The sequence below is a fragment of the Bidens hawaiensis genome, unplaced genomic scaffold (assembly GCF_021521415.1).
Source record: "Bidens hawaiensis isolate Kalapana, Puna unplaced genomic scaffold, B.hawaiensis_p1.1 tig00015640_1, whole genome shotgun sequence".
Taxonomy (NCBI): Eukaryota; Viridiplantae; Streptophyta; class Magnoliopsida; order Asterales; family Asteraceae; genus Bidens; species Bidens hawaiensis.
Genome location: NW_027492399.1, coordinates 466,169 through 490,581, shown reverse-complemented (window position 1 = coordinate 490,581; position 24,413 = coordinate 466,169). Strand labels below are relative to the sequence as shown.

General features: G+C 37.1%; 3 protein-coding genes across 3 annotated transcripts; 1 reads left to right on the top strand and 2 right to left on the bottom strand.

Moving 5' to 3' along the window:
- Positions 1 to 266: 266 nt before the first annotated feature.
- On the top strand, positions 267 to 6,259 carry LOC143549537 (uncharacterized). The gene is made up of 16 exons (XM_077040427.1): positions 267 to 377; positions 455 to 527; positions 1,735 to 1,857; positions 1,932 to 2,251; positions 2,335 to 2,539; positions 2,625 to 3,016; positions 3,090 to 3,191; positions 3,283 to 3,369; positions 3,454 to 3,576; positions 4,287 to 4,398; positions 4,483 to 4,608; positions 4,678 to 4,839; positions 4,886 to 5,010; positions 5,076 to 5,222; positions 5,329 to 5,640; positions 6,086 to 6,259. The coding sequence occupies exons 1-16, from the start codon at positions 321 to 323 to the stop codon at positions 6,170 to 6,172; spliced, it is 2,553 nt and encodes an 850-aa protein (XP_076896542.1). The 5' UTR covers positions 267 to 320; the 3' UTR covers positions 6,173 to 6,259.
- A 195-nt stretch (positions 6,260 to 6,454) lies between these two features.
- On the bottom strand, positions 6,455 to 14,870 carry LOC143549553 (protein SWOLLEN 1-like). The gene is made up of 12 exons (XM_077040439.1): positions 13,866 to 14,870; positions 13,326 to 13,759; positions 12,928 to 12,980; positions 12,738 to 12,839; positions 10,569 to 12,670; positions 10,380 to 10,491; positions 10,088 to 10,265; positions 9,944 to 10,011; positions 9,735 to 9,838; positions 8,920 to 9,654; positions 8,747 to 8,831; positions 6,455 to 6,465 (listed from the first exon to the last, which is right to left on the bottom strand). Exons 1-12 carry the CDS (start codon positions 14,868 to 14,870, stop codon positions 6,455 to 6,457), a joined length of 4,989 nt encoding a protein of 1,662 aa, XP_076896554.1.
- Positions 14,871 to 15,306: 436 nt separating this feature from the next.
- LOC143549552 (uncharacterized) lies at positions 15,307 to 21,923 on the bottom strand. The gene is made up of 4 exons (XM_077040438.1): positions 21,891 to 21,923; positions 15,762 to 19,087; positions 15,425 to 15,688; positions 15,307 to 15,374 (listed from the first exon to the last, which is right to left on the bottom strand). The coding sequence occupies exons 2-4, from the start codon at positions 19,081 to 19,083 to the stop codon at positions 15,307 to 15,309; spliced, it is 3,654 nt and encodes a 1,217-aa protein (XP_076896553.1). The 5' UTR covers positions 19,084 to 19,087; positions 21,891 to 21,923.
- Between the last annotated feature and the right edge of the window lie 2,490 nt (positions 21,924 to 24,413).

The window sequence follows — 24,413 nt, the reverse complement described above, 5'->3', positions numbered from 1 at the left end:
TATTATTATTATTAACTTTTTTTCTTTTGTTTCGATCCAACATGCCTTTTGAAAATACAATCCAAATACTAAAACCATCAAATTATTTATCATATAATTAAAACATGTTTTCCGGGCCTTCACCAAATCGATTAATTTAACAAAAAAAAAAGGTTATAATAATATAATTATTTTCATCTTCGTCTCTTGTTTCTAAAACCCTAGCAAACACCTTGTATTTTTCAACCAATTATACTCAACGGCGTCTTCCAAAACTCAGTTCAATCAAAACCCACTTCATTTACAGTCTCAATTAACCCTAAAACACTTCACCTTCAACAATGGTGCAGCACAAAGCCCAATTGAAGAAGCAGCAAAAACGCGGTGTAGACTTTAAGGTAAGCTTCATACTTCAATATCTTCAATAATATCTTCAAAACCCACAAATTGTTAACCCAAATTTTACTTCTTGCAGAAAATTAAACGAAAGATTGGGAGGAAATTGCCTCCGCCAAAGAACACTACCAACACTGAAGTCAAATCAAAAGGTGGTATTGATAAAAATTGAATCTTTATGTTATTGTTAGTGTTTTAAGGGTATTTTAAGAGTGCACATAAGGTGTTCGATGAAATGCTTATGCTTTGTTTTGACATGATATTACCTGAAGAAAGTTTGTATGTTATTATCGGAAGTTCTGAACAAAGTTTGTATATTGTTTTAAAGTAGGATGTTGAAAGACTTGAATTTATGTTGTTTCAAGAGTGCACATAAGGTGTTTGATGAAACGCTTATCGCTTATTAGGGGTGTTCATCGAATTGAATCACAAATTTTCAAGTTAATCGTATTGAATAATTCGAATCATTTATTTTTTGATAGTATTCGTATTAGAATAAAAGTTGAACCTTCGATTCGAATTCGTATTATATGTCATATTCGAAATTCGATTCGATTTGTATTTGAAACTCGAATTCGAATAAATTCGATTTGGTTCAAGCTCACACATGTTAAAAAATTCAAAAACCAAAATCATAACTGTATTAACACACAAATATTAGTTTAAAGTTGCTACAATACTTTGTGATAGGAAGTTCGAAACTAAAATACAAATAGTATGGGATAAAAAATAATAACATGTGCTATAGGGTTTAGATATTTTGTAATGGACGTTTATTATTTATAGATTTGGCCCAAACAAAAAAAATTATATATATGTATATATATAAATTATATATATATATATGTGTGTGTGTGTGTGTGTGCGCGTATTAATTTGAATTTGAATTTGAATTTCGAATCGAATAATAAATCATATATTCGTATTTGATTCGTATTCGATTACTGTACTCGAATACGAATCGAATCGAATTCGAACTTTTTTAAAACAATTTCGAATCGAATTTCGAATGTTTCGGATTCGAATCAAATTTTGAACACCCCTAAAGCTTATGCTTTATTTGATATGATATGTGCAGCAATTGTATAATCGGAACAAGTTTGTATATTATTTTAAAGTAGAATGTTGGAAGGATTTGAATTTATGTTGTTTTAAGAGTGCGCATAAGGTGTTTGATGAAATGCTTATGCTTTATTTTGATATGATTATGCGCAGCAATTGTATTACTGGAACAAGTTTGTGTATTATTCTAAAGTAGAATGTTGAAAGGACTTGAATTTATGTTGTTTTAAGAGTGCACATAAGGTATTAGGTGTTTGATAAAATGCTTATGCTTTATTTTAATATGATTTTGTGCAGCAATTATATTACCGGAACAAACTTTGGTGTCCGAGAAGACCGGGTTAGCTGTGAGCAAGAAAGGGTTGACTTTGAAAGAGTTGCTTCAGCAAACGTCTCATCACAATGCGAAAGTTCGTAGAGGTATTTTTTTTATATTTTTTCAATGTGTTAAGCCGGTAAAATTTGGTATTAACAGTAAGTGTTGTTGTTTGAAGATGCATTGACTGGTATTAGGGATATCTTCCAAAACCATCCGACTGAACTGAAACTGCACAAACTTACGGTTATTGAAAAGCTGCGTGAGCGTATGAGTGATGAAGATAAAATAGTGCGTGAAACACTATTTCAACTTTTAAAAGCAGTCGTGTTTCCGGCCTGTAAAGAGGATAGCCAGGGAACTTTCATATCTTTGATGATGGCGTATGTGTTCAATGCGATGACGCATTTGTCAATTGATGTTCGTTTGATGGCGTTCAAGTTTTTTGACCTTGTTGTTCAGCACTACCCGTTGGCATTCTCCATGTATGCTGATAAGGTATTTGTTTTTTTTTTTTAATTTTCTCATGTGAAAGAAGTCAAGAACATTTTTATAAGATACAAAGTTGTTTTCATGCACAGATCATCCAACATTACAAAGAGATATTGCAGAAGAACCAGTTTAATTTGCATGATAAGGGGAAGCTTAAAAGTGTTCTTGCTGGCCTGGCATACTGTCTCTCTCTTTTACCGTGCAATAATAATGATAATAATATACTTTCTAACTCGTCAACTGAACGAAGAATTTTGCATGCTTACGAGTCTGAAGTGCAGGAAGATCGTTCTGGTAAGTGACAGAATCTGGTTGTTTTTTTTTGTAGACTATTAGATTGTTTTCATCTAATGTTGTACATGTAATATTGAAAATCTAGGGTTTTCAGTGACTGCAAAGGAATTGAAGACCCTTTTGCCTGTTTTAGTTAGTGGGATTCAGGATTTTATGCCTTCGGTTCTGACAATGGAATCACAGTCATTTGATTGTCTTCTTTCTATATTGAAAAGTATAGATGTTATTGTCAAGTTTTTTGTTTATGGGAAGGGAAACCGAGGTGATCAAGATGTGTTGCAAATTATATTAAAGAAGTTATTTGGTGTTTTTCCTCTTATCCCGACGCATCAGTCATCGGAGAAGGGTGATAGTAGGTATTTTATGTTGAATGTGATAATATCGGAGATCTTCTTTTGCTTAGTTGACTGGTCAGCTCCACCGTCCGTTTTTCTGGATAAGTTTCTTGTGTTCATTGTAGATGCATTGTTTGAGAAGGTATGTATTTTGACTTTTGAGTCATGTTAATATTATAGGCACGTAAACCGCTAATGATCTATAAAATTTGCAGGCAGGTAAAGCATTCTTTCAGAAACATTCACTTTCACTCGTTCGTTTCATACCTAAACTGATCATACAAGTGGACAATACGTGGAAATCGCATATTCTTCAGGTGGTGTTTTGTTAAAGATTTGAATCTTAACAGTGTTGAGATTCTTAATATCTTACATAAGATGAATTTACGAATAATGGGTTTATTGCAGGCTTTTACAGAGGCTTTCAAGAAATGTGAACCCGAGTCTCTAATGAAATTAGCTTGTCTTTCAGCAATAGAAGAGATGTTGTTTCCTGTAAGCTCTTTTGTCTTTGTGTTACCGTCAACAGATTGCTTTTTGTTTATTTGTTTCATGTTTGATATCATGTCTAATTTACAGAAAAACTGTTCTGTATCCCCATATACAAGTGATTCGGAGATTATGGACTTTCAGATTAGCTGGATTAGAGAGATTCCTATGTTGCTAACCCTACTAGGTGATAAAAGCCCATCAGCATCCAAGGTATATATGTCATATATGTGTGTGGGTGTTTGTATATACATACACATATAGGGAAAAGTTCAAATAGAAAGGGAGACAAAAATGAGAAGGGTGAGAAGGATTTGTGGCCACACAAAAAACCCCTCAAAAAAAATTCCAAAAAAGTAATAAAAAAAATCATAACTCAAAATATAAATAAAAAATGATAAAATTTAAAAAACAAAAATGTTTCCCTTGTGATTCTCGTTCCAAAAAAAAAAAAAACCCCGCCGAAAAGACACAATGACAAAAATGAACAAAAGACACAATTATAACTAAAAAAAGACACAATAAATCGTAAAATATAACACAATGCTGAACAAAATATAACACAATGTCAAGAAAAAAAGACACAATGTCAAGGAAAAAAGAGACAATCAATGACGAAAATGAATACAAAACACAATGATAAACAAAAAGACACAATGATCTTTTTCCCTCAACATTGTGTGTGTGTGTGTGTGTTTTTATAGAACGAGGAAGACGGTGGAAACATTTTTGTGTTTTTACTTTTTTTGTTTTTTTATTAAATTTTGAGTTATGAATTTTTATTTATTTATTTTTATTTTTTTTGGAAGGTTTTTTTTTTGTGTGGCTATAAATCCCTCTCATCCTTCTCATTTTTGTCTCCCTTTGTAGAATAACTTGACCCTAATGCATATATACCATTACTTATATATTGTTTTCTGCAGGCTGTATTGCTTCTTCAACTTCATTTAGGACAATGTGGAACCTTCTCTCAGGAATTTGACAACATGCAGTACTCGTTAAGGGATTTTTACAGTGCGCATCCCGTCAATGACGGTAGGAATATTAATATATTATTACCGCATCCCACCACATCTTTCTGGTTAGTTTATTGTGTGATAATGTTTCCCTTTTTGGCAGGGGATATATCATATGGCCCGTTCATGAAGTTTGATAAAGAGATTCAAGAACTTTCTATATGCTGCCTATATTACTTCTCGTTTGTGGACCCGTCTCTGCTTCAGTCCATAGCTGCTTGTTGCTTGTGTGAGTAGTAATCTAGTTTATTTGGTAAATAATATTTGGACTCCGTTCTGATGAATAAAATGCATTTAGGCTATGATTTGGAGCCGTCTATATTATTCCGCTTCATGGAAGTTAGTAATTGTGCATATAGAGCCGGGCATATTCAAATTACTGATTATATTAGCTTTCTCATCACGTTACTGTCACGATATCAAGTTTCTTCTGGTAAGCAATTTTCACTTTTTTTTTTTGGTAAAAACATGTAACTAAATGTTGCATTTTATGAATTGTTTATCAGAAAGCGGGAAGTCAAAGTCCGGGTTGTTTAGGTCTGTCATGAGTGCTGTTTGCTCTTATTTGCCTCAGATCGGAGATGATCATCTTGTTCTCAAGATGCTAGAAGAAGCAGTTGTTGACCAGATTGTAAGTTGACCATACTCGTTTTATTTTTTGATGATTTTTTTTTCAATTATTTTTTTCACTCTCAGGCACATAAACCACCGTTGCCCTTGGAGAACATGTGTGCATTGCTTAGAATGATCGTCACACTTGATTCAAAGCCCACTAAACTTTCTGAACCGAGCATTTCTAAACTAGGGAACACGGTTCCAAGATACTTAATCTGTGTTGTTTCTGTAAGTCCATTTATCAAATCGTTCACATACATTTTTATAATATTATGTGAATTGTACGAAATAAGAATTACCCACCGACCTACTGATGATAATATATCGAATGCAGAGTCTTGGAGAAGAAGATATTGTGTCTGGTGCTAACCGCACCAGCAGAAGTCGCTATTATATTTTGCCTTGTTTTCTTTTATTTCATAGAAGCAAAACGATTTTTAATGGTGTTTTGAATGTGATGCCATCTTTCATCTCGGGGTCATCTTTTGATGGTCAAAACGGGCATGATACGGTTGACCAGTCAACCAGGATAGTTACAGCTGTTCGTGTCTTACTTCTAATGCATGAGGATGTTACAGTTCGGGAAATGTTATCGCATTACAAGAACGAGATTGACAGCATACTGCAGAGTATAGCGAGAATAAAGGTAGGCAATAGTCCCGTGAAAATTGCAAAACCTCACTATTTTTGGACATGGTTTTTTTAGAGTAAATTGCGGTTTTCGTCCCTGTGGTTTGTCCATGTCTGTGGTTTTAGTCCAATAGTTTCAAATTTGCGATTCTCGTCCCTGTGGTTTCATTTCACTTGCAATAGCCACCTGACGTGAGGGGCTGGGGTGTATTTTGGGAAAAAAGGACAAAACTGCCCCTCACGTGAACGACACGCTGATGGGATTAATGACCAGACTTAACGGGTTTAATGAATTCGGTTTTAATTGTAAGTGAAATGAAACCACAGGGACAAAAATCACAAATTTGAAACTATTGGACTAAAACCGCAGATATGGACACTCCACATGGACGAAAGCCATAGTTCACTCGCTTTTTTTATTTTTTGATCATTATGTTTAATAGTGAAATTTTGTTGTGTAGTCTGATGAAGGATACAAATTGAAGATTGAAGAGAAGCACAAGATAAAATGTGCATATGATCGATTAAAGAACGTGCTTGGTAGATAAGTTTAATAATATGGTGGTGGTGACATAAGTGTGAACCAGTTAGGCTTGTAGGCGGTTGAAATGGACCGAGGCGTGATTGAGTTTTTTGGGGTTAAATTGACCAACAAAATGCTGAAACTTGAATCATCAGATTGATTATTTTAGAGGCTTGTAAGTGGAGGTGAAGACAGCTTTAGTTAGCATAGATATAGGTTATATTCTACAATATTTATTTACTAACTTGTCACTTATCCAGTTTTGTAATGCTCTATGCATCTAAAAAGCTAGTGTGTTCTTCAATTTCTAAACAGAAACTGGAACATCACATGTGAATTATTGAATATTGAAAATTGTCATTAACTGAGGCATTTAAAAAACAGTTTTGTGTTCGTGTGTGGCGACGAATATTGTTTCTGGTAAACTTCATGGTACTCGTCATTGTTACACTCCAAATAGAGAGTGTGGCATAAGCACATCCATCTAGCATGATCTGGTTACGGTTGTGCTATGTTATGCTATGCTGTTAGGTTTGTACCATTTGATTTTGGTCGTTTTTTGGTCGTCTTTGTTTCTTTGATGTGAATGAACTGCCCTTGAATTTCTGATAGTTTACAGTGCGTCAGCGCGGGTTCATGAGAATGTGAATCCCATACAAGTGTAGTACACATTAGGATGAGATTTGTTCTTGATCTTCATTTATAGTTTTGTTGAGTTAATGTATGTAAACACGAAAAGGTCGTTAGATTATTTCGAACTATTTCCATTGGTTGGAGCCCGTGGCCATTTGGCATCGCCTGCCAAGGGTTATTGAGATGAATATATGATAAATATTGCATTTTGATAAGTAAATAACTATTAGAACCACATAATACACTGCTAGATAATAAATTTAAATTTATATAAATAATGTGAATTAGAAAGAGTAAGGTAAACAATTGTACATAATGATTGATAGGTGTAATGCAAATTGGAGAGTGAGGTAAACAGTTATACAACCATCTTATGTACACATAAAACAAAGGTGGAAGTGTATAGTTTATACACTTATCTTGGTTCTCACCGTACAATTGATTTTCCATTGAGGATCCTAATTGAATATTTGACGCGTACCTATGCGTCGGTTTCATAACAAAGCGATTTCCATATAGTAACCGTAGAAAGGAGGTAACTACACATGCACATGAGCGGCTTAATAACAACGGATGTTAACCACACCTTGTTGATGCGTAATCATAACCCATTTCAAACCTACCGGCACACTCAAAACATGTAAAATTATATAGCCGCACCACATAAATGGTATAATCTTACAATTATATCATGCAATACAACAAACTTTAAAAAGAAAAAAGCCATTTTAAATGGATGCACAACAAAACAGTCATTAATGAGAACAAAAATTTCAATTTGTCATATGTTTGAAAGACAATAATATTGATAACACTAGCATTCTTAAGTGTTATATTAGTTTTATCAATGGTCAAAAATTGCTTCTTAGTTCTTAGACACAGAGACCCCTTATAAATGACAATGGGAACTACTAAAAGAAAACATGATTTTAAGTACCAAATACATGCATATAAATAACAAAAATCATCTATCATTAATATCTCATGGATCAATCCATGTTTTTAACCAACCTCCAAGGGACGAGGTTACGACAACAAAACATAAAATCATCACAAAAACCATCGATAGCGTTAGCTTGATATTCAAAAGCTAGATGAGACTACATATATAGAGATTTCAATGGCATACGCCATACAGGTAGCTAGCTAGTAATAAATAAAGTTTCAAAACATAACTGCTAGAATATATAATATTAACATCTACAATGTTAAATAATGATTTCTCAAAACCCGGAAAGCTAAGGTTTGCTGTTCCTCTACTTTGTTTAGGTTGACCCATAACTGGTGTTCCCTGTAAAAAAAATAGGATTTATAAGCGCGTCTCATTCACGAAAGCAAGTCAATGTATAATGAACTAGGGGTGAGCAGAAAACCGAATTAACCGAAAAAACCGAACCAAAGCATTAACTGACGGTTGACTTTTTGTTTTTTAGAAAAACCAAAATTTTCGGATTCGATTCGGTTATCCATTTTTAAAAAACCGAAAAAAAACGAACCGTATCGATTGATGATGATAAAGATTATCAAGATGATGAGGAATGGACTAAACTTTAAAGATAAATAAATAAGATGATGAGTGAAGATCAGGACTAAACTTTTAATGCTTTTTTAATGTTTAAACTCTATTTAGCAACTTTGTATTCGTATAGTTCCACGTAACGCGTGCCTATTTTTGTTTTCTGAATTCAATATATATGTAGACTGTAGTACTCTAACACGTTCTTATACAAGCTTAAAATATGCATTTTCATTTTTAATTTTTTTTTGCAATGTCAACACATAATTGAAAGAAAACTGAAAACAACCGAACCGAAACCAAAATTAACCGGAAAACCGAACGGTTTGCATATTCAAATAACCGATTACTTCGGTTTCGGTTTAGGTTTCGCCTAATAACCGAACCGAACCGAACCGTGCTCAGCCCTATAATGAGGGATCGAAATATTGTGTAGAAAAGAGCATTTACCTTTTGATGTAACCTTTCTTTGAGCTGCATGTGAAACCGAAGGTATCTTTGAAATGGTAAGCGAGCTTTGTAACCCTTCCAATAGCTAAGACCACAAAAATATAAAAATAATCAGTTTACAAAAATTACTGATAAAAAAAAAATAATAAATGTAAAGCAAAAGACTATTTTACCCTTGATGTTGGCTGGATTTTACGATTTGATCTACGAGTCTCGTTAACTTGAGAATCTGATTTGTCCTTCACCTCTATTTTGGGTGTTGGTGGTAATTTTCTACCTTTGTAAGGTGGATCGGATTTAAGCTTTGATGTGAAAGTAAAAGGTTTCTTTGCGGGCGGGCCTTGTAGTGGTTCTTTCCTCTTGCTAGAAGATGGCGCGACTTGTGTCTGGTTTTGTCGGCTTAATGAGTTTTCAACAGAATCAACATCTGTCGGTTCAGGATCATGGCTCGTTACGGTTCTGAACAAAGGAACCGGTGGCTTTCTAGGCTTGAGTCTGGATTTGGTTTCAGCCACTTGATTTTCTACGGCATCAGTTTTGGTTACACGCGAACCATACGACTTTGGAAACTTTAATAAACTGTTTGAACTGCTTGTTGTGATGTTTTTGTTGGTTCGATCATCAGCATATTGCGTGTTCACCGCCATGAATTTCTGTTTCTTGCCAGGCTTTGGGACACCAAAAACAACTCTCGCCTTATCTTTACGGTTTGTTGGAAGATTGCTGGTAGGTTTGCTGGTGTTTTTACCAACATTGAAACAAGTTTCTTGGCTAGATAATAATAGCAGTAATGTTCCTTGTTCTTCATGTGTTCCCGACTCCACAATGATTGGTAACTTGTCTTTCGTTTTATCAGTGACAGCAGCGGGACTACCAAGTTTCATTCGTTTTTCCTTCGGTAACTCGCCCTGTAAAGAAATATAAAAACTTGCTAAACTAAATATAAACAAAACATTTTTTTTTTCATTTTTTAGAATTTAAGATAAACCTGAGAAGTATGGACTCCGTTCAATTCAATCCACTTTCTATCTTTCCAGATAAGAGTTGGCCGGACATGCCATGACCTAACAACTAGCGTCTCTCCTTGTGATGCTGCAAAAAGATAGATAAAACAAAAACCATAATAAGTCATCATATTGTACAAACTCATTTAAGCTAAATAATAAACTAAACAACAAGCAAGGAGACATCACATACCTGGAAACTGAACAGTCAGTGTAGTTACATCAATCTTATTTGGCTCCATAACAATTCCCTCGCGCCAACTACAAACAAAAGTATTACGTTTATTATACAGTCCGTGTAAAGATAGACATAAACCTCTGTTGGGAAAACACTAACCAATCTTGCATCCAGACATCAACTCTGTATCCCTTTGCCCAAGCATAGTCAGTGACAGCTGTTCTGCGTCTCTTTCTTGCCCCTTCAAACTGCATGGTGGTCATAGGATGAGCAATCCGTATACCAGGTACCTCCTCACTGCCTTTTACTTCAAATGCCACCCATTCTTCTACATTCTCTGACCATTCAAAACAATTTAGCAAACATTCACACACAATTCATAGGCATATAAATCACTCCAAAATGTCACCAGCTACATATTATCTGGATTGCTTAAAAACAACATATTTACCTCCATCTGAAGATTGGATTCCAGTGTAACATATCAACGCCTTTTCATCTTTTAAACTCAGGACATTAGCTGCTAACCAGGCACCTTCGTATTTACCATTTTCTTTGTATACCTAAAACCCAAGCACGTGGAAATAAGCAAGTGAAGTACAAAGAATGGAATGAAACATCTAAACTTTCAGTTACTTACCTCAACAAGGCAACCCTCCTTAATGTTATGCTCTTCCCAAACCCCTGGAGTATTTTGAGGAATGACATGTCCAACAACATATGTATGAGGTGATCTGATATTTGTTACAGTAGAAACACCGACAGCTTTGGACAAGTTGGGAACTTTAGAAGTCCTGGTATCCTTTTCATTGCTTATAACTGAACCATCATTAATCACTGTTTTCTTCAGATTAGGTGCCAAATGCACAGGAGATGCTAGACCATGTTTCAAAGTCTGAATCTCTTTGACTACCTTACCAGAAACGTTCTTTTTACCAGAGTTGCTAGTCGGATGCTGCTCATATGATAATTGTGACGTCTTCCAAAAACCTTCAGGGCCAGCTTCTGCGAATTTTCTCAAAGCTGATGAATCACCCATCGTGACAATCTTACCAACTTGTGATACAGCTTCTGCTGCCAGCTCAGCAGCCTTTACAATAGCATCTAGATTTTCAGCATGTTTTGAAGCGGCTGAAGCAGCTTCGATTCTCCGCCGAGCAGCTTCTCTGGCAGCAGAAATAATTGAATTGGAGTGACTGTCAGTTGTTTTGTTCGTACTCTTCAATATAGAAGCAGGTGTAGCTTTGTTGACCACATTTGGATGTGGAATATGACTGAAATTTCCAGTTTTTCTTGATTGAAATACCTCATCAGCCATTAGCCTTGCTTGTTCTGCAACATTTGTTGCAATTTTAGCAGCAGCTGATGCCATCTTAGCAACAGTAGCAGCAGCAGATATTGAAGACATTAGCTTAGCTTCAGCATCTGAAACAACAACAGAACTGTTTTGACCATCTAACCCGCTCCATACATTCTGACAATTACTAACTTCAGCCGCAGCAAGCAGAGCAGCATTCTCTGCTAGTAGCTTTGACTCTTTGATGTTGCTCAAAGTCTCTTCTACTCCAAGAGCATTCCCCATGTTTTGACTGCTGTAAGATGTGGTGGAAACAGGCGTTGACATGGCAACTGATGTAGGAAATGAAGTACAAAAAGCAGGAACAGTTACTGAAACTGTCTGATTTAGTGCTGAAACAGGGGTCTGGTTGACAGCTGGGCTAGCGGTAATCTTTGTCTTTTTTATACTTCCTGAGTCGATTGCATTCGCATATGCTTCTTGAGCATTACCCTCTATAACTTTTTTCAACATATCATGAACAGAAAGAACCCTGGCAGGACTGCTGCCTTTAGAAGCAGGTGGTGCTGATACAATAACTGAAGTAGAAAGCATACTAGTAACAGGAGTAGTGACTGTCTGATTTAGTGCTGAAACAGGGGTCTGGTTGACAGCTGGGCTAGCGGTAATCTTTGTCTTTTTTATACTTCCTGAGTCGATTGCATTCGCATATGCTTCTTGAGCATTACCCTCTATAACTTTTTTCAACATATCATGAACAGAAAGAACCCTGGCAGGACTGCTGCCTTTAGAAGCAGGTGGTGCTGATACAATAACTGAAGTAGAAAGCATACTAGTAACAGGAGTAGTGACTGAATCTGTCTGGTTTTCAACCAGCAACGGGGTACGGTTGTGGGCCCCGGTACGAGGGACCAGATGAGCACTAGGAGGAGTCATCAGAACTTGACTAGGAACATTAGTAACAGCAGCACTTACCTTTTTCCTCCTCCTACTTTTTGGATCACTAGACGCCTTTTTGTCATCATTAGATAATGGAGAAAACAAAGCACTGTGAACCACGGGAATAGAATGTGGATGTGGACCAATTCCAGAAACATTGACAGGGGTTAACTTTACTGCCTCGGTTATGGGTGATCCAGAAAAACGAGGGGCAGGTGAGCCTGGTAAAGAAGCAATCCCCCATTGTCCAAGAAAAGGACTTTGAGATAGCCACAGAGGGTTTGGTGTAGTTTGATAGGAAGGGCGATGTATAGGAGTAAATGGGTGTTGAAAAGCAGCATTTCTTGACTGTAAACCAACACAAGATGGGGTAGACATGTTCCAAAGAGGCGATGGAACAGGAATCAAGGGGCTGACAGCTGGCGGAGTGCCCTTGTATGTGCTTGAAAGAATACTACTATGTTTAATTCCTAGATCCGGGCTTTTGTAGCCTGCATCTTTCAAGTCTGAAATGAAAGTTAAAATGTTACGAGACTCATAATACACATAAAAAACAGCCAGTGCAAAAGTTACCTGCTCGTGGTTGTTGCATAGGGGTGTTAGCCTGGGATTTCTGACCATGAACCCTCTCCAGACAAGCACGCCAAGCATCCTCCCATGTCTTCCTTCCAGCATCTGAATATACGATACAATTATGTGTAAACATTTTGTATATCAGAAATATCGGCTTAACCTCAAAGACAACTAAAAATCATAAACTAACCAGACTGTTCAAATGCAGCAATCATGTGGGCCTCTTCAGCCGGCACCCCTGATCTGCAACCACAAAGCAACGCAACACATCTCAGCAAAAGATTCAAACCGCATAACATCACTCTAAAATTTATTTGTCCACCCCCAAATGCATAATGCATGTTCGTGTGTTTGGTTCAAAGAATTAAGATGAGAAGAGTGTTGGACCAAAAAATTAAATTTGCCAAAAAGATGTAAAAAATTTTGGTTTTAAATTCCCTTTTTTCTATATTAAAAGAGGCCAGTTATTTGGAGGCAAACAAAGGTTAAGAGAATGGAGAAAAATAACCCTCCAACAATAAAAAAGATGACAACATCAGCAGCAATCAATCAACCAGTGTTTGTGCTTTGACAAGTAAAATTACTCACATCAATGATCCGTATACCAATATTTGTGCTCGCAGTTGAACTTGTTGATTATTGGTAAAAGGCTGGTGAAAAACAGAGGCTGAATTATTCAAATCTGGCAGGTTTGCTATAGGAGCAGGGTTTGTAACACTGCATTCAACCTTCTCTTTGGGGCCCGACTCTTGAAACTGAATAACTTGACCAGTTGCTGCTGGGCTTATTGGTTGTGGGGAGGTTACCAACAGAGGAGATGACTTTTCTACTCTTCGTGATCGGGTGGTAGTTGTTTCCTTACCTTTCTCCGCACTTTCTTTCGCAACCGACTTTCGCCTTCTTTTACGCTCTTTGGTTGCTGCATTAATGGTCCCACTGCCAGGTGTTTGAGTAACAGGAGATGCATTTGGTTTTCTAGGATCCAAAGTGCTGATAGAATCAATAGAAGACCCTTCCATAGCCTACAGAACGAATTATCAACATTAACCAAAGTTAAAATAAATAAAAAAATTAATAAAATAAACTATGATTCTAAGGAAATCAAAAGATGAATGTAAAAAGTATTACCATAGATTGAGAGGTGGGAAATAGCTGCAGACCCTTGCATGTTTCTGTAAATCCAGCAGTTGCACTTGCACTTGCACTGACATCAAAAGTAAAACTTTTATCTGGTTTCATATCAGTGTTTGAAGAAATTGAATGCTCTTTTGCTTGCACGTCTTCGGTTGCCTCAGGAAGTGAGGTATTCTCACTAATGGCACCCTCGCTGGGTATTACTCTTGCACTCTGAGAAAGTTGAGTATTGTTTTTGTTTACAAGAGGAGAGACAGATTCAAGTTTATCCATGGGGACAGAACTATCTCCTTGCATCATAAGATTATCATCACGTTCTGAGGTAAGGACCACATCTTCTGCTGCCTCTGTAAGTGACGTATTCTCATCAATAGCATCCTCACTGGACTTTACTCTTGTACTCTGACAAAGTTCAGTATTGTTTGTGTTTATTTTAAGAGAAACAGAATCAAGTTTATCCATTGAGACAGAACTATCTTCATGCTTCATGTGACTATCATCGCATTCTGAGGTAAGCACCACATGTTCTGCTGCTTCTAGAAGTGAGGTGTTCTCGCCCGCACTGAACTCTACTCTTGTACTCTGAGAAACTTCAGTATTGTTTGTGTTCAAAAGAGGAGAAACAGATTGGATTGCGTCCATAGAGACAGAAGCATCTTCCTCGTGACTCATATGACTATCTTCACATTCTAAGGTAAGCACCAAATCTTCTGTTGCCTCTGGAAGTGAGGTGTTCTCATTAGTGGCGGCACCCTCGCTGGGCTTTACTCTTGTATCCATAGAGACAGAAGTATCTTCCTCGTGTCTCGTATTACTATCATCACATTGCGAGGTAAGTACCACATCTTCTGTTGCCTCTAGAAGTGGGGTATTCTCAATAATCGAACCCTCACTGGGTTCTACTCTTGTACTCGCAGAAGGTTCAGCATTGTTTGTGTTTAAAGGAGATGTATGATGAACTGCACCCATAAAGCCAGAACTATCTTCCTCATTCACCATATGATTATCATCACATTCTGAGGTAAGCACCACATCTTCTGTTGCCTCTAGAAGTGAGATATTCTCATTAATGCCAACCTCACCGGGCTTTACATGTTCTCTTGCCACTAGAAATGAGGTATTCTCATCAAAGGCATCCTCACTGCGGTGTACATCTTCTGTTGCTTCTGGAAATGAGGCATTCTCATCAATGGCATCCTCACTGGGATTTACATCTTCTGTTGCCTCTGGAAATGAGGTATTCTCATCAATGGCACCCTCACTGGCCTTTACTACAGTACTCTGAGAAAGTTCAGTACTGATTGTATTTAAAAGAGAAGACACAGATCGGAGTTTATCCATAGAGACAGAGCTATCTTCATCATGCCCCATATGACTATCATTGCATTCTGTGGTAAGCACCATAGCAGTAGAAACAGGCTGCTCACTTGACGTATTAGCTGCAAAATCCAGTTGAGTAATTAGAAACAGAAGCAAATATGCATTTAATACTTTTGGTTCGCTCTTTTCATTAAATAATATGTGTGTGTGTGTAGAGAGAGAGAGAGGGATACCTGGTTCAGCCAGAATGGTGATATCAGCTTCAGATCCTTGAGCCTTACAGTCTTTAGCAACTGATTCAATATCTTGTTGGTTATCAAGTGCTGCAACGTCCATATCCAAAGTACCACCATGTTGCTCAGATGATTGTACTTCATCATTTATCTGCTGCTGCACTGAACCAGGAAGCTTAGCAGCAGGGCTCTGGTCCTTGTTTGAATCCCCACTGTGAACATTCGGAGTGGCTACAAGATCCGTGTTTCCAGCAATCAATTCAGCTGATGAGCACGTATTTGTCATATCAGTACATGTGTCGTAATATGTGTGTGCTAGAGAGAGAGAGAGAGATACCTGGTTCAGCCAAACTGGTGATATCAGCTTCAGATCCTTGAGCCTTACAGCCTTCAGCAGTCGAAACTGATTCAATATCTAGTTGGCTATCAAGTGCTGCGATGTCCATATCCAAAGTACCACCATGTTGCTCAGATGATAGTACTTCATCATTCATCTGCTGCTGCACTGAACCAGAAAGCTTAGCAGCAGGGCTCTGGTCCTTGCTTGAATCCCCACTGTGAACTTTCAGAGTGGCTACAAGATCCGTGTTTCCAGCAATTAATTCAGCTGATGAGCACGTGCTTGTCATATTAGTACCTGTGGCGTTAATGCTTCTTCCTTCACCCATTTCCGATTGGTCAAAAGCACAGTCTGGTTTTTCTAATTCCTCAATTTGTGCATCCAACACCTTTAATGGAGAACACACATTTGATTCTAGAGAAGCAAGATTCTCTGATGTTGTCTTGCCATCATCCTCAACAGTAACTGGAGGTAAGTCCTCATGCATAAAGTCATTATTAAGTTCACATGTATCAGGAAAAGCAGTGGCAGCACTCTTGCTGTCATGAGAAACTTCAGCACAAGCTTCTGTCATTAGCAAATTACAACTCTCTGCTGGCATTGACTCCTCATCAACAAGAATGTCAACTGAAAATGGTGGCTTATCAAGAGAATCCACATTTGAAGGCTTCACATTACTGTTCGTACAAGTTTCAACTGCAGTGAGACTGCCTACTGGATTACCCGTGTTCTTGGTGCCACACTCGGCCTCACTACTTGACTGACATCTTTCCAAATAGCATTCCTTACTTGCATCCAAATTTCCACTATCTATTTTTGAAGTAGAAATATCTTCTTCCAGTTTGTTTTCAGATAATTCAACTGCTAAATTTCTAGCTTCATGATTAACATCAACACATATACCATCAACTTTTTCCTCAGAAAAATCACATACGTTACCTAAAACATCTGAACCTAACTTTCCACCAGAAACTTTTGTCTCTTCTTGAGAGTCTTTAGTAACTGTAATATAAAACTCATCACAATCGAAGCTTTCGTAAGACTTATTTATTATCATCGTTTCTTGGGCATGACTGTTTACGTCATCTTGCTTCATATTTGGACCCTCATTTGTAGTTAACTTATCAGGGTCATCACTCGCAGCCAATTCTTCAGTCACAAAGGCCCACACTTCTTTGTATGTCACCATTGTTTCTTGGGCATAATTGTTCCCATCATCTTGCTTCAAATTAGTATCCATACTTAAAGGTAAGCTACCGGGGTCATCACTTACATCGAATTCTTCAGTTTCCAAGACCCCATCTTCTACTTTATCTACCATGATTGCTTCTTGGGCATGATTGTTTCCATCATCTTGCTTCAAAACAGGATCCATACTTGCAGATAAGCTATCAGGTTCATCATCACTTGTAACCAATTCTCCAGTTATCGGTACCTTTTCTTCTTTGTTGTTTGCTACCATTGCTTCTTGGGCATGATTATTTCCATCGTCTTGATTTAAACTAGGATCCATATTTGTAGCTAAGCTACCAGGTTCATCACTCGCATCCAATTTTTCAGTCACCAAGGCCCCCACTTCTTTGTTTATCACCGTTGCTTCATGAGCATCATTTTTTACATCATCTTGGTTCAAATCGGGATCCGAGTTTGTAGCTAAGATACAATGTTCATCACTCAAAACCAATTCTTCAGTTGCCAAGACCCCTTCTTCCTTGTATGTAACCATTGCTTCTTGGGCATGATTATTTTCATCATCTTGTTTCAAATTAGGGTCCATATTTGTAGCCAAGTTACCAGGTTCATCACTCACATCTAATTCTTCAGTTGCCAACACCCCCTCTTCTTCCTTGTTTGTTACCATTGCTTCTAGGGCATCATCATTTTCATCATCTTGCTTCAAATTAGGTTTCAGATTTATAGATGAGCTACAAGGTTCATCACTCACAACCAATTCTTCAGTTGCCAAGACCTCTTCTTCATTGTTTGTTATCATTGCTTTTAGGGTATGATTATTTCCATCATCTTCCTTCAAATTAGGATCCATATATGTAGCTAAGCTACCAGGTTCACCGCTTGCATTCAATTCTTCAGTCACCAAGGCCCCCACTTCTTCATCTATCACCATTGCTTCATGGGCATGATTAGTTTCATCATCTTGATTCAAGCTAGAATCCACATATGTAACCAAGCTACCACGTTCATCACTCTCATCCAACTCTTCAGTTGCCAAGACCACCACTTCTTTGTCTATCACCATTGCTTCATGGGCATGATTACTTTCATCATCTTGTTTCAAGCTAGAATCCGTATTTGTAGCCAAGCTACCATGTTTATCACTCTCATCCAGTTCTTCAGTGGGAAAGACCCCCTCTTCTTCCTTGTTTGTTATCATTGCGTCTTGGGCATGATTATTTTCATCCTGTTGTTTCAAATTAGGGTTCAGATTTATTGATAAACTATCAGGTTCATCACTCACATCTAACTCTTCAGTTGCCAAGAACCCTTCTACCTTTTGTGCTACCATTTTTTCTAGTGCATGACTGAATTCATCATCTTGCTTCAAATTAGGATCCATATGTGTAGCCAAACAACCAGGTTCATCACTCACATTCAATTCTCTAGTTGCCAAGACCCCCTCTTCCTTGTTTGTTACCATTGCTTCTTGGGGTTGATTATTTTGTTCCTCTTGTTTCAAATTAGGTTCCAGATTTATAGATAAACTACCAGGTTCATCACTCACATCTAACTCTTCAGTTGCCAAGAACCCTTCTACCTTTTTTGCTACCATTGTTTCTAGTGCATGACTGAATTCATCATCGTGCTTCAAATTAGTATCCATATGTGTGGCCAAACTACCAGGTTTGTCACTCACATCCAATTCTTCGGTTGCCAAAGGGCCCACTTCTTCCTGGTTTGTTACCATTGCTTTTAGGGTATGGTGAAAATGCTTCAAAATAGGGTCCAGCTTCGTAGCTAAGTTACCAGGCTCATCACTTGATTCGGTGACCAAGGTCCCTTGGTCAACTGATTTTAGAAGCATTTCAACCGACTCTGAAGAAGCTGCTTCAGACCATACATTGCCATGTCTTGATTCTACCACATTTGAACTAGTACCACGTGAGTACTCTTCAATCCACTGATTGTCTTCCTGACCAGTGATACCAAGAAAAACCTCGTTCTCAACCAAACTATCAAAGCTTAAATGTCCCGCGTCTTCATAGTCATACGGGGGCAAAACAGAAGAAACTGTGGAGCTTCCTTCTTCGGTTAACTCAACATTGTGGATGCTGAACTCACTGTCATCATAATCCATTGGCATATTCCTGCGGTTCAACACTTCAAACAAACTATTTTAGACATAAGTACTTGTACAATTTATCATTCAATATAATATAATGTAGCACATAAAATCATTATGATAAAAGTCATGCCAGTTAGAATATCAACACCCTCTTAGAAGATTCTTGTTTTTCAAATAGCTATGCCCTTATTTTCAAGCAACAAAATAACTTTGTTTTTCTCATATATTTGCTATTTGAAACTAGTAAAACCAAGTCCTAAAAAGAATATGCAAAAATGATGCTTTTATTTTGGAACGCTGTGACACAGCTATTTGAAACTAGTAAAACCAAGTCCTAAAAAGAACATGCAAAAAAAATGCTTTTATTTTGGAACACTGTGACACAGAGATGACATAATGCATAAACAATAGGCCTCTCTTAGAATAAACAACGTATTGGTTCATTCAGTGGTATCTGAAACCAATGATCACACGCAAATATGCAATGTTAACTTTGTGTCTATTCTAAAAGTGTATGTAAATCCACACACTGCTACAGACTACGGCTTATGTTTTCATAGATTAGCACACCATTCTACTTTCCAAGTATGAAAATTTCATGATTCATGACTCCATAGAATCAGCTCATTCAGATATCTTAACCTGTTAGTATCAAAATGTGTGGTTAAGATTTCATACTAGTTTACAAGGGAGAACCTCAATTTATATACACTACATCATGGTTAACCATAAAAGAAATACAAGCCAAAACCAAGTCAAATCATCTCAGAATCAAGCACAAATCACCAGCTACTACACAATTTGGCGATTACATAAGCTACTACAAGTAAAATTACGAAAGTGAGGCAGCAATCTTACCAAATCAACTCTTATCAACAGGCGTCCAATATTCAACAAGATATAAAAACCTTGAAATGTGATACATATAATAGCTACTAGGGCTGTAAAATCTCGTTCTGTAAGGGTTTGTGAACCGTTCATGAACACAGTATTTCCTTAGCAAACGAACATGAACAAGGCCTTGTAACTTGTTCTTGTTCGTTCGGTTCGTTTGCAGCCCTACTAGCCACTACAAGTAACACCATTTAGCAAAACCCTAAGCTTAATCACTCACATTTCAACTCTACATACACAACTTGTTCAAAATAGATCCATAGTTATTAATTGCGATAGGCGCACTCAAGGCGCATAGGAGTCGTCTGGGGCCTAGGCGCAAAAAAAGCGAGGGCCTAATAAAAAAAAAGCGCGCTTAAATAAAAGATAAAAATTATATTATGTATATGAAAAATAATATTATTCTTCAAATAAAATAAATAAAAGCTATATATAACAATTAATATCATCTAACTAGCACCAAAAGTTCTAAAATAGTCAAGATTCAAATGTAATTCCAAAACTTGAATAACAAAATGTTGAAGGTAGTTCCTTTTACCTCTCCTAGATCTAAGTTTCAATAACACTCCTTGTGTTTCTTTTTGCCTTCTCATGTTCCTGTCCTAAACAATGCCAAAGCGCTCGCCTAGGAACTAGAAGCGCATTTATTGAGCATTGTCTGAAAAATGGGCCTAGGCGCAAGAAGCGAGGGCTTTTAATAACTATGAATAGATCTATAATCATTTCATCCAAACTACAATAACAATACATTACAGTCACTAAAAATAAAACGTTTCTAACATTTTTACAAAATAAAACCTACAAAGCACAATAACGTAAATTAATCAGTTATTACTACACGTAAACGTGGAAACGAGAACCTATCACTGCCTTCCTCCATCCAGTGTCAAAATCAGCTTATTCAGATATCTTATCAGACTGTGTGGTTATCCTTTCATAAAACAAAACAAAATCAACTCTATCAATAGGCATCCAACATTCAACAGGATAAAAACACTTGAAATGTGAGTACATAAACTAGCACTACAGGTAACATAGTTAGCAAAACCTTAAGCTTAATCACTCACGTTTCAACTCTACATACACAATTTTTTTCAAAATAGATCTACAAGCATTTCATACAAACTACAATAATAATACATGCATTCACTAAAAATAAAAAGTTCCTAACATTTTTATAAAATTTAACCTAAACACAAAGCACAGTAACGTATATTAATCAGTTATTACTACAAGTAAACGTGGAAACGAAAACCTATCACTACCATCCTCCATTTAGTGTCAAAATCAGCTTATTCAGATATCTTATCAGAATGTGTGGTTATGCTTTCATAAAACAAAACAAAACAAAATCAACTCTATCAATAGGCATGCAGCATTCAGCATAACAAAAAAACCTCGAAATGTGAATACGGAAACCCTAAGCTTAATCATTCACATTTGAACTCTACATGCACAGCTTGTTCATACAAACTACAACAATAATACATGCATTCACTAAATGTAAAAAGTTCCTAAAACCTAAATACACAGCACGATAGCGTAAAATGATTAGTTATTACTAGAAGTAAATGTAAATCGGCGAAACATAACACTACCTTCCAGTATTCAGTGTCAAAATCAGCTTATTCAGATATCTTATCAGACTGTGGGGATATGCTTTCATAAAACAAAGCAAAATCAACTCTATCAATAAGCATCCAACATTCAACATCTTGAAATGTGAATACAGAAACCCTAAGCTTAATCACTCACATTTCAACTCCACATACACAACTTGTTCAAATTAGGTCTGCAGTAATAATACATTGCATTCACTTAAAATAAAACGTTCCTAACATTTTCACAAAACTTAACCTAAACACACACAGCACAGCAACGTAAACCGATCAGTTATCAACGAAATGCAAATCGATGAAACCTAACACTACCTTCCAGCATTCAGTGTCAAAATCGTGACGGTTGGATCATAAACTAGCTACTACAGGTAACACAGTTAGCAAAACCCTAAGCTTAATCACTCGCATTTCAACTCTACATACACAGCTTGTTCAAATTAGGTCTACAATAACAAAACAATACATACATTCACTAAAAATAAACAAACTCCTAACATTTTCACAAAACTTAACCTAAACACACACAGCACAGCAACACAAAAAGATCAGTTATCACTTATCACTAGAACAAAATGCAAATCGGTGAAACCTAACACTGCCTTCCAGCATTCAGTGTCAAAATCGTGCCGGTCGGATCATAAACTAGCTACTACAGGCAACACAGTTAGCAAAACCCTAAGCTTAATCACTCACATTTCAACTCTACATATCCTAACAATTTCACAAAACTTAACCCAAGCACACACAGCACAACAACATAAAACGATCAGTTATCACTTATCACTAGAACGAAATGCAAATCGGTGAAACCTAACACTACCTTCCAGCATTCAGTGTCAAAATCGTGCCACTAGGATCATACAGTTAGCAAAACCGTAAGCTTAATCACTCACATTTCAACTCCACACATCCTAACATTCTCACAAAACTTAACCTAAACACACACAGCACAATACCTTAACACAATCAGTTATTACTTATCACTATAACGAAATGTAAATCGGTTAAACGTAACACTACCTTCCAGCATTCAGTGTCAAAAACGTGACGGTTAGATCAACGTTGCAGCTGCCGCCTCATATCAGAACCGATACAATCCCTAATTTGTAGTCAAACCAAATTACTGCAGATGTTTGACTCGCTAATGGACAATACAGTCTGAACAACAGGTTACAGGATGAACAGAATAATAATAATAATAATAATAATAATAATAATAATAAGCAGAAGGAGATGATGAGTTTGGCGTGTTGCAGAAAACCTAGAGAGTGAGAGTGAGAGTGAGAGTGAGAGTGAGGGTTTGTTTGTTGTTCTATTTATGGCGAACGAATATTATTATTTGAAACTGTGTGGGAAGGGGTGTTTTGGTAAATTGAATGGGATGTTTTGGACAGGTGTGGGTGTGTGGTTGGTTAGGCTGAGGGGTGTGGGGGGCGCGAGAGGGGGCGCGAGTGGGGGCGCCAGCCAATAATATTGTGACGTGTGGCAGAGAGAGAAACTTGATAAGATGGGTGTTGGTTGTGGTGCTCGCGCCCCGGGACATGGTGTGGAGGGGCGCGAGAGGGGGCGCGAGCGGTTTTTTTTTATTTTTTTATAAATGTATTAAAAAACGTATTATTAAAAAAACTCATAAATTATTTAAAAAAACACACATTAATTAAAAAAACACATTAATATCTAAAAAAAAAATTAAAGTACTAAAAAAAAACATCGCTTGTTTTTCCGTTTCGTCCTTCCAGTCCGACACAGGGCTTCCTTCTCATCCGATGACCACGGAGTGGTTTTCCGTTTCGTCCTTCCAGTCGAAGCCGAACCCGACCCGTCCGTTGCAACTTGTTTTTTCCGGTGGACGCGTCTTCTTTGTCCCGCAGCTTCACCTTCTGGTTCTTGTGTCTCCGGAACAACAAAGTTAGGAGACGGTTGTATGTTGGATGGTTGAAAGCCGGATGATTGTTGCGACCCCGAATAGAACATCGCTTGGTCCAGTGCCGACTGTAACACCCCGACCAAAGGCGGATTATACATCGGGGCGCCACATATTGCTTCATTACTCGCGACACTATTGGTGTCAATATTTATTAATACACATTTTATCGCGCACGCGCAGCGGGGAAAATATAGAACATAAATCAAACATAAATCAATATATTTTAAATTATAACATTCAAACATCATTAACTTGTCCTGATACATTTTAATTCTAGGTCCAAAAGTAAAAAACGTCCTACGTGTCCACAAGCTCCAAAACAGCTACTGCAAACCTGAACATGTGTTAAAATAAACGTCAAACACTTGCGTGTTGGTGAGAAATCAAGTTTAATACAATACATAGATAACAATAAATCTGCGCGCAACATGTGTATGTCTGGTTTTCAACAAGGGTGTAATCTGATCGGGACCAACTCTAAGAGACAAGACTGCCAGTGCTCACAATTGAGCTCACAAACAAGACTAACTGTGCATGTGTAAACAAAAGAGAAAATCATAAACGAATGTTCTCCCGTGTTCATCTAATGGTACCATGAAAACTGCGGAATAGACCGTCCATACGGTTAATGATCCACACATACAAATAAACAGCCAAGTCTACGTCCTCAACACATGGGATACTGCGCGACTAAAGTTCATAAACAGTTTAAGACTCAAGTTTTGTATGAACACATGAACATCCCAAAGCATTTAAAATAAAAAGGGATTAGATACGAGATAACTCACTTGATAAACGATGCGGTGTAAGATAAAGCAAGAACCAACTTTAAACAAGCACAAGTTAACCTATAAATAAGATTATTGTTTTAATGATCTGTTTTAAGTCTTGATTATAAGTTAGCATAA

What these genes read in the sequence shown, in the direction of transcription:
- LOC143549552 (XM_077040438.1), bottom strand. Translation starts at nt 19,083, where the DNA reads ATGCCAATGGATTATGATGACAGTGAGTTCAGCATCCACAATGTTGAG. An exon ending in CACCAGTTTGGCTGAACCAG is followed by an intron (nt 15,689 to 15,761) that starts GTATCTCTCTCT and finishes CGTGCTCATCAG; the next exon opens with CTGAATTGATTGCTGGAAAC. An exon ending in CACCATTCTGGCTGAACCAG is followed by an intron (nt 15,375 to 15,424) that starts GTATCCCTCTCT and finishes TTTAATGAAAAG; the next exon opens with AGCGAACCAAAAGTATTAAA.
- LOC143549553 (XM_077040439.1), bottom strand. Translation starts at nt 14,870, where the DNA reads ATGGTGAATGAGGAAGATAGTTCTGGCTTTATGGGTGCAGTTCATCAT. An exon ending in TTGGTATACGGATCATTGAT is followed by an intron (nt 12,981 to 13,325) that starts GTGAGTAATTTT and finishes TTGTGGTTGCAG; the next exon opens with ATCAGGGGTGCCGGCTGAAG. An exon ending in AATCCAATCTTCAGATGGAG is followed by an intron (nt 10,266 to 10,379) that starts GTAAATATGTTG and finishes TTGAATGGTCAG; the next exon opens with AGAATGTAGAAGAATGGGTG.
- LOC143549537 (XM_077040427.1), top strand. Translation starts at nt 321, where the DNA reads ATGGTGCAGCACAAAGCCCAATTGAAGAAGCAGCAAAAACGCGGTGTA. An exon ending in TAGAAGAGATGTTGTTTCCT is followed by an intron (nt 3,370 to 3,453) that starts GTAAGCTCTTTT and finishes TCTAATTTACAG; the next exon opens with AAAAACTGTTCTGTATCCCC. An exon ending in ACTTAATCTGTGTTGTTTCT is followed by an intron (nt 5,223 to 5,328) that starts GTAAGTCCATTT and finishes TATCGAATGCAG; the next exon opens with AGTCTTGGAGAAGAAGATAT.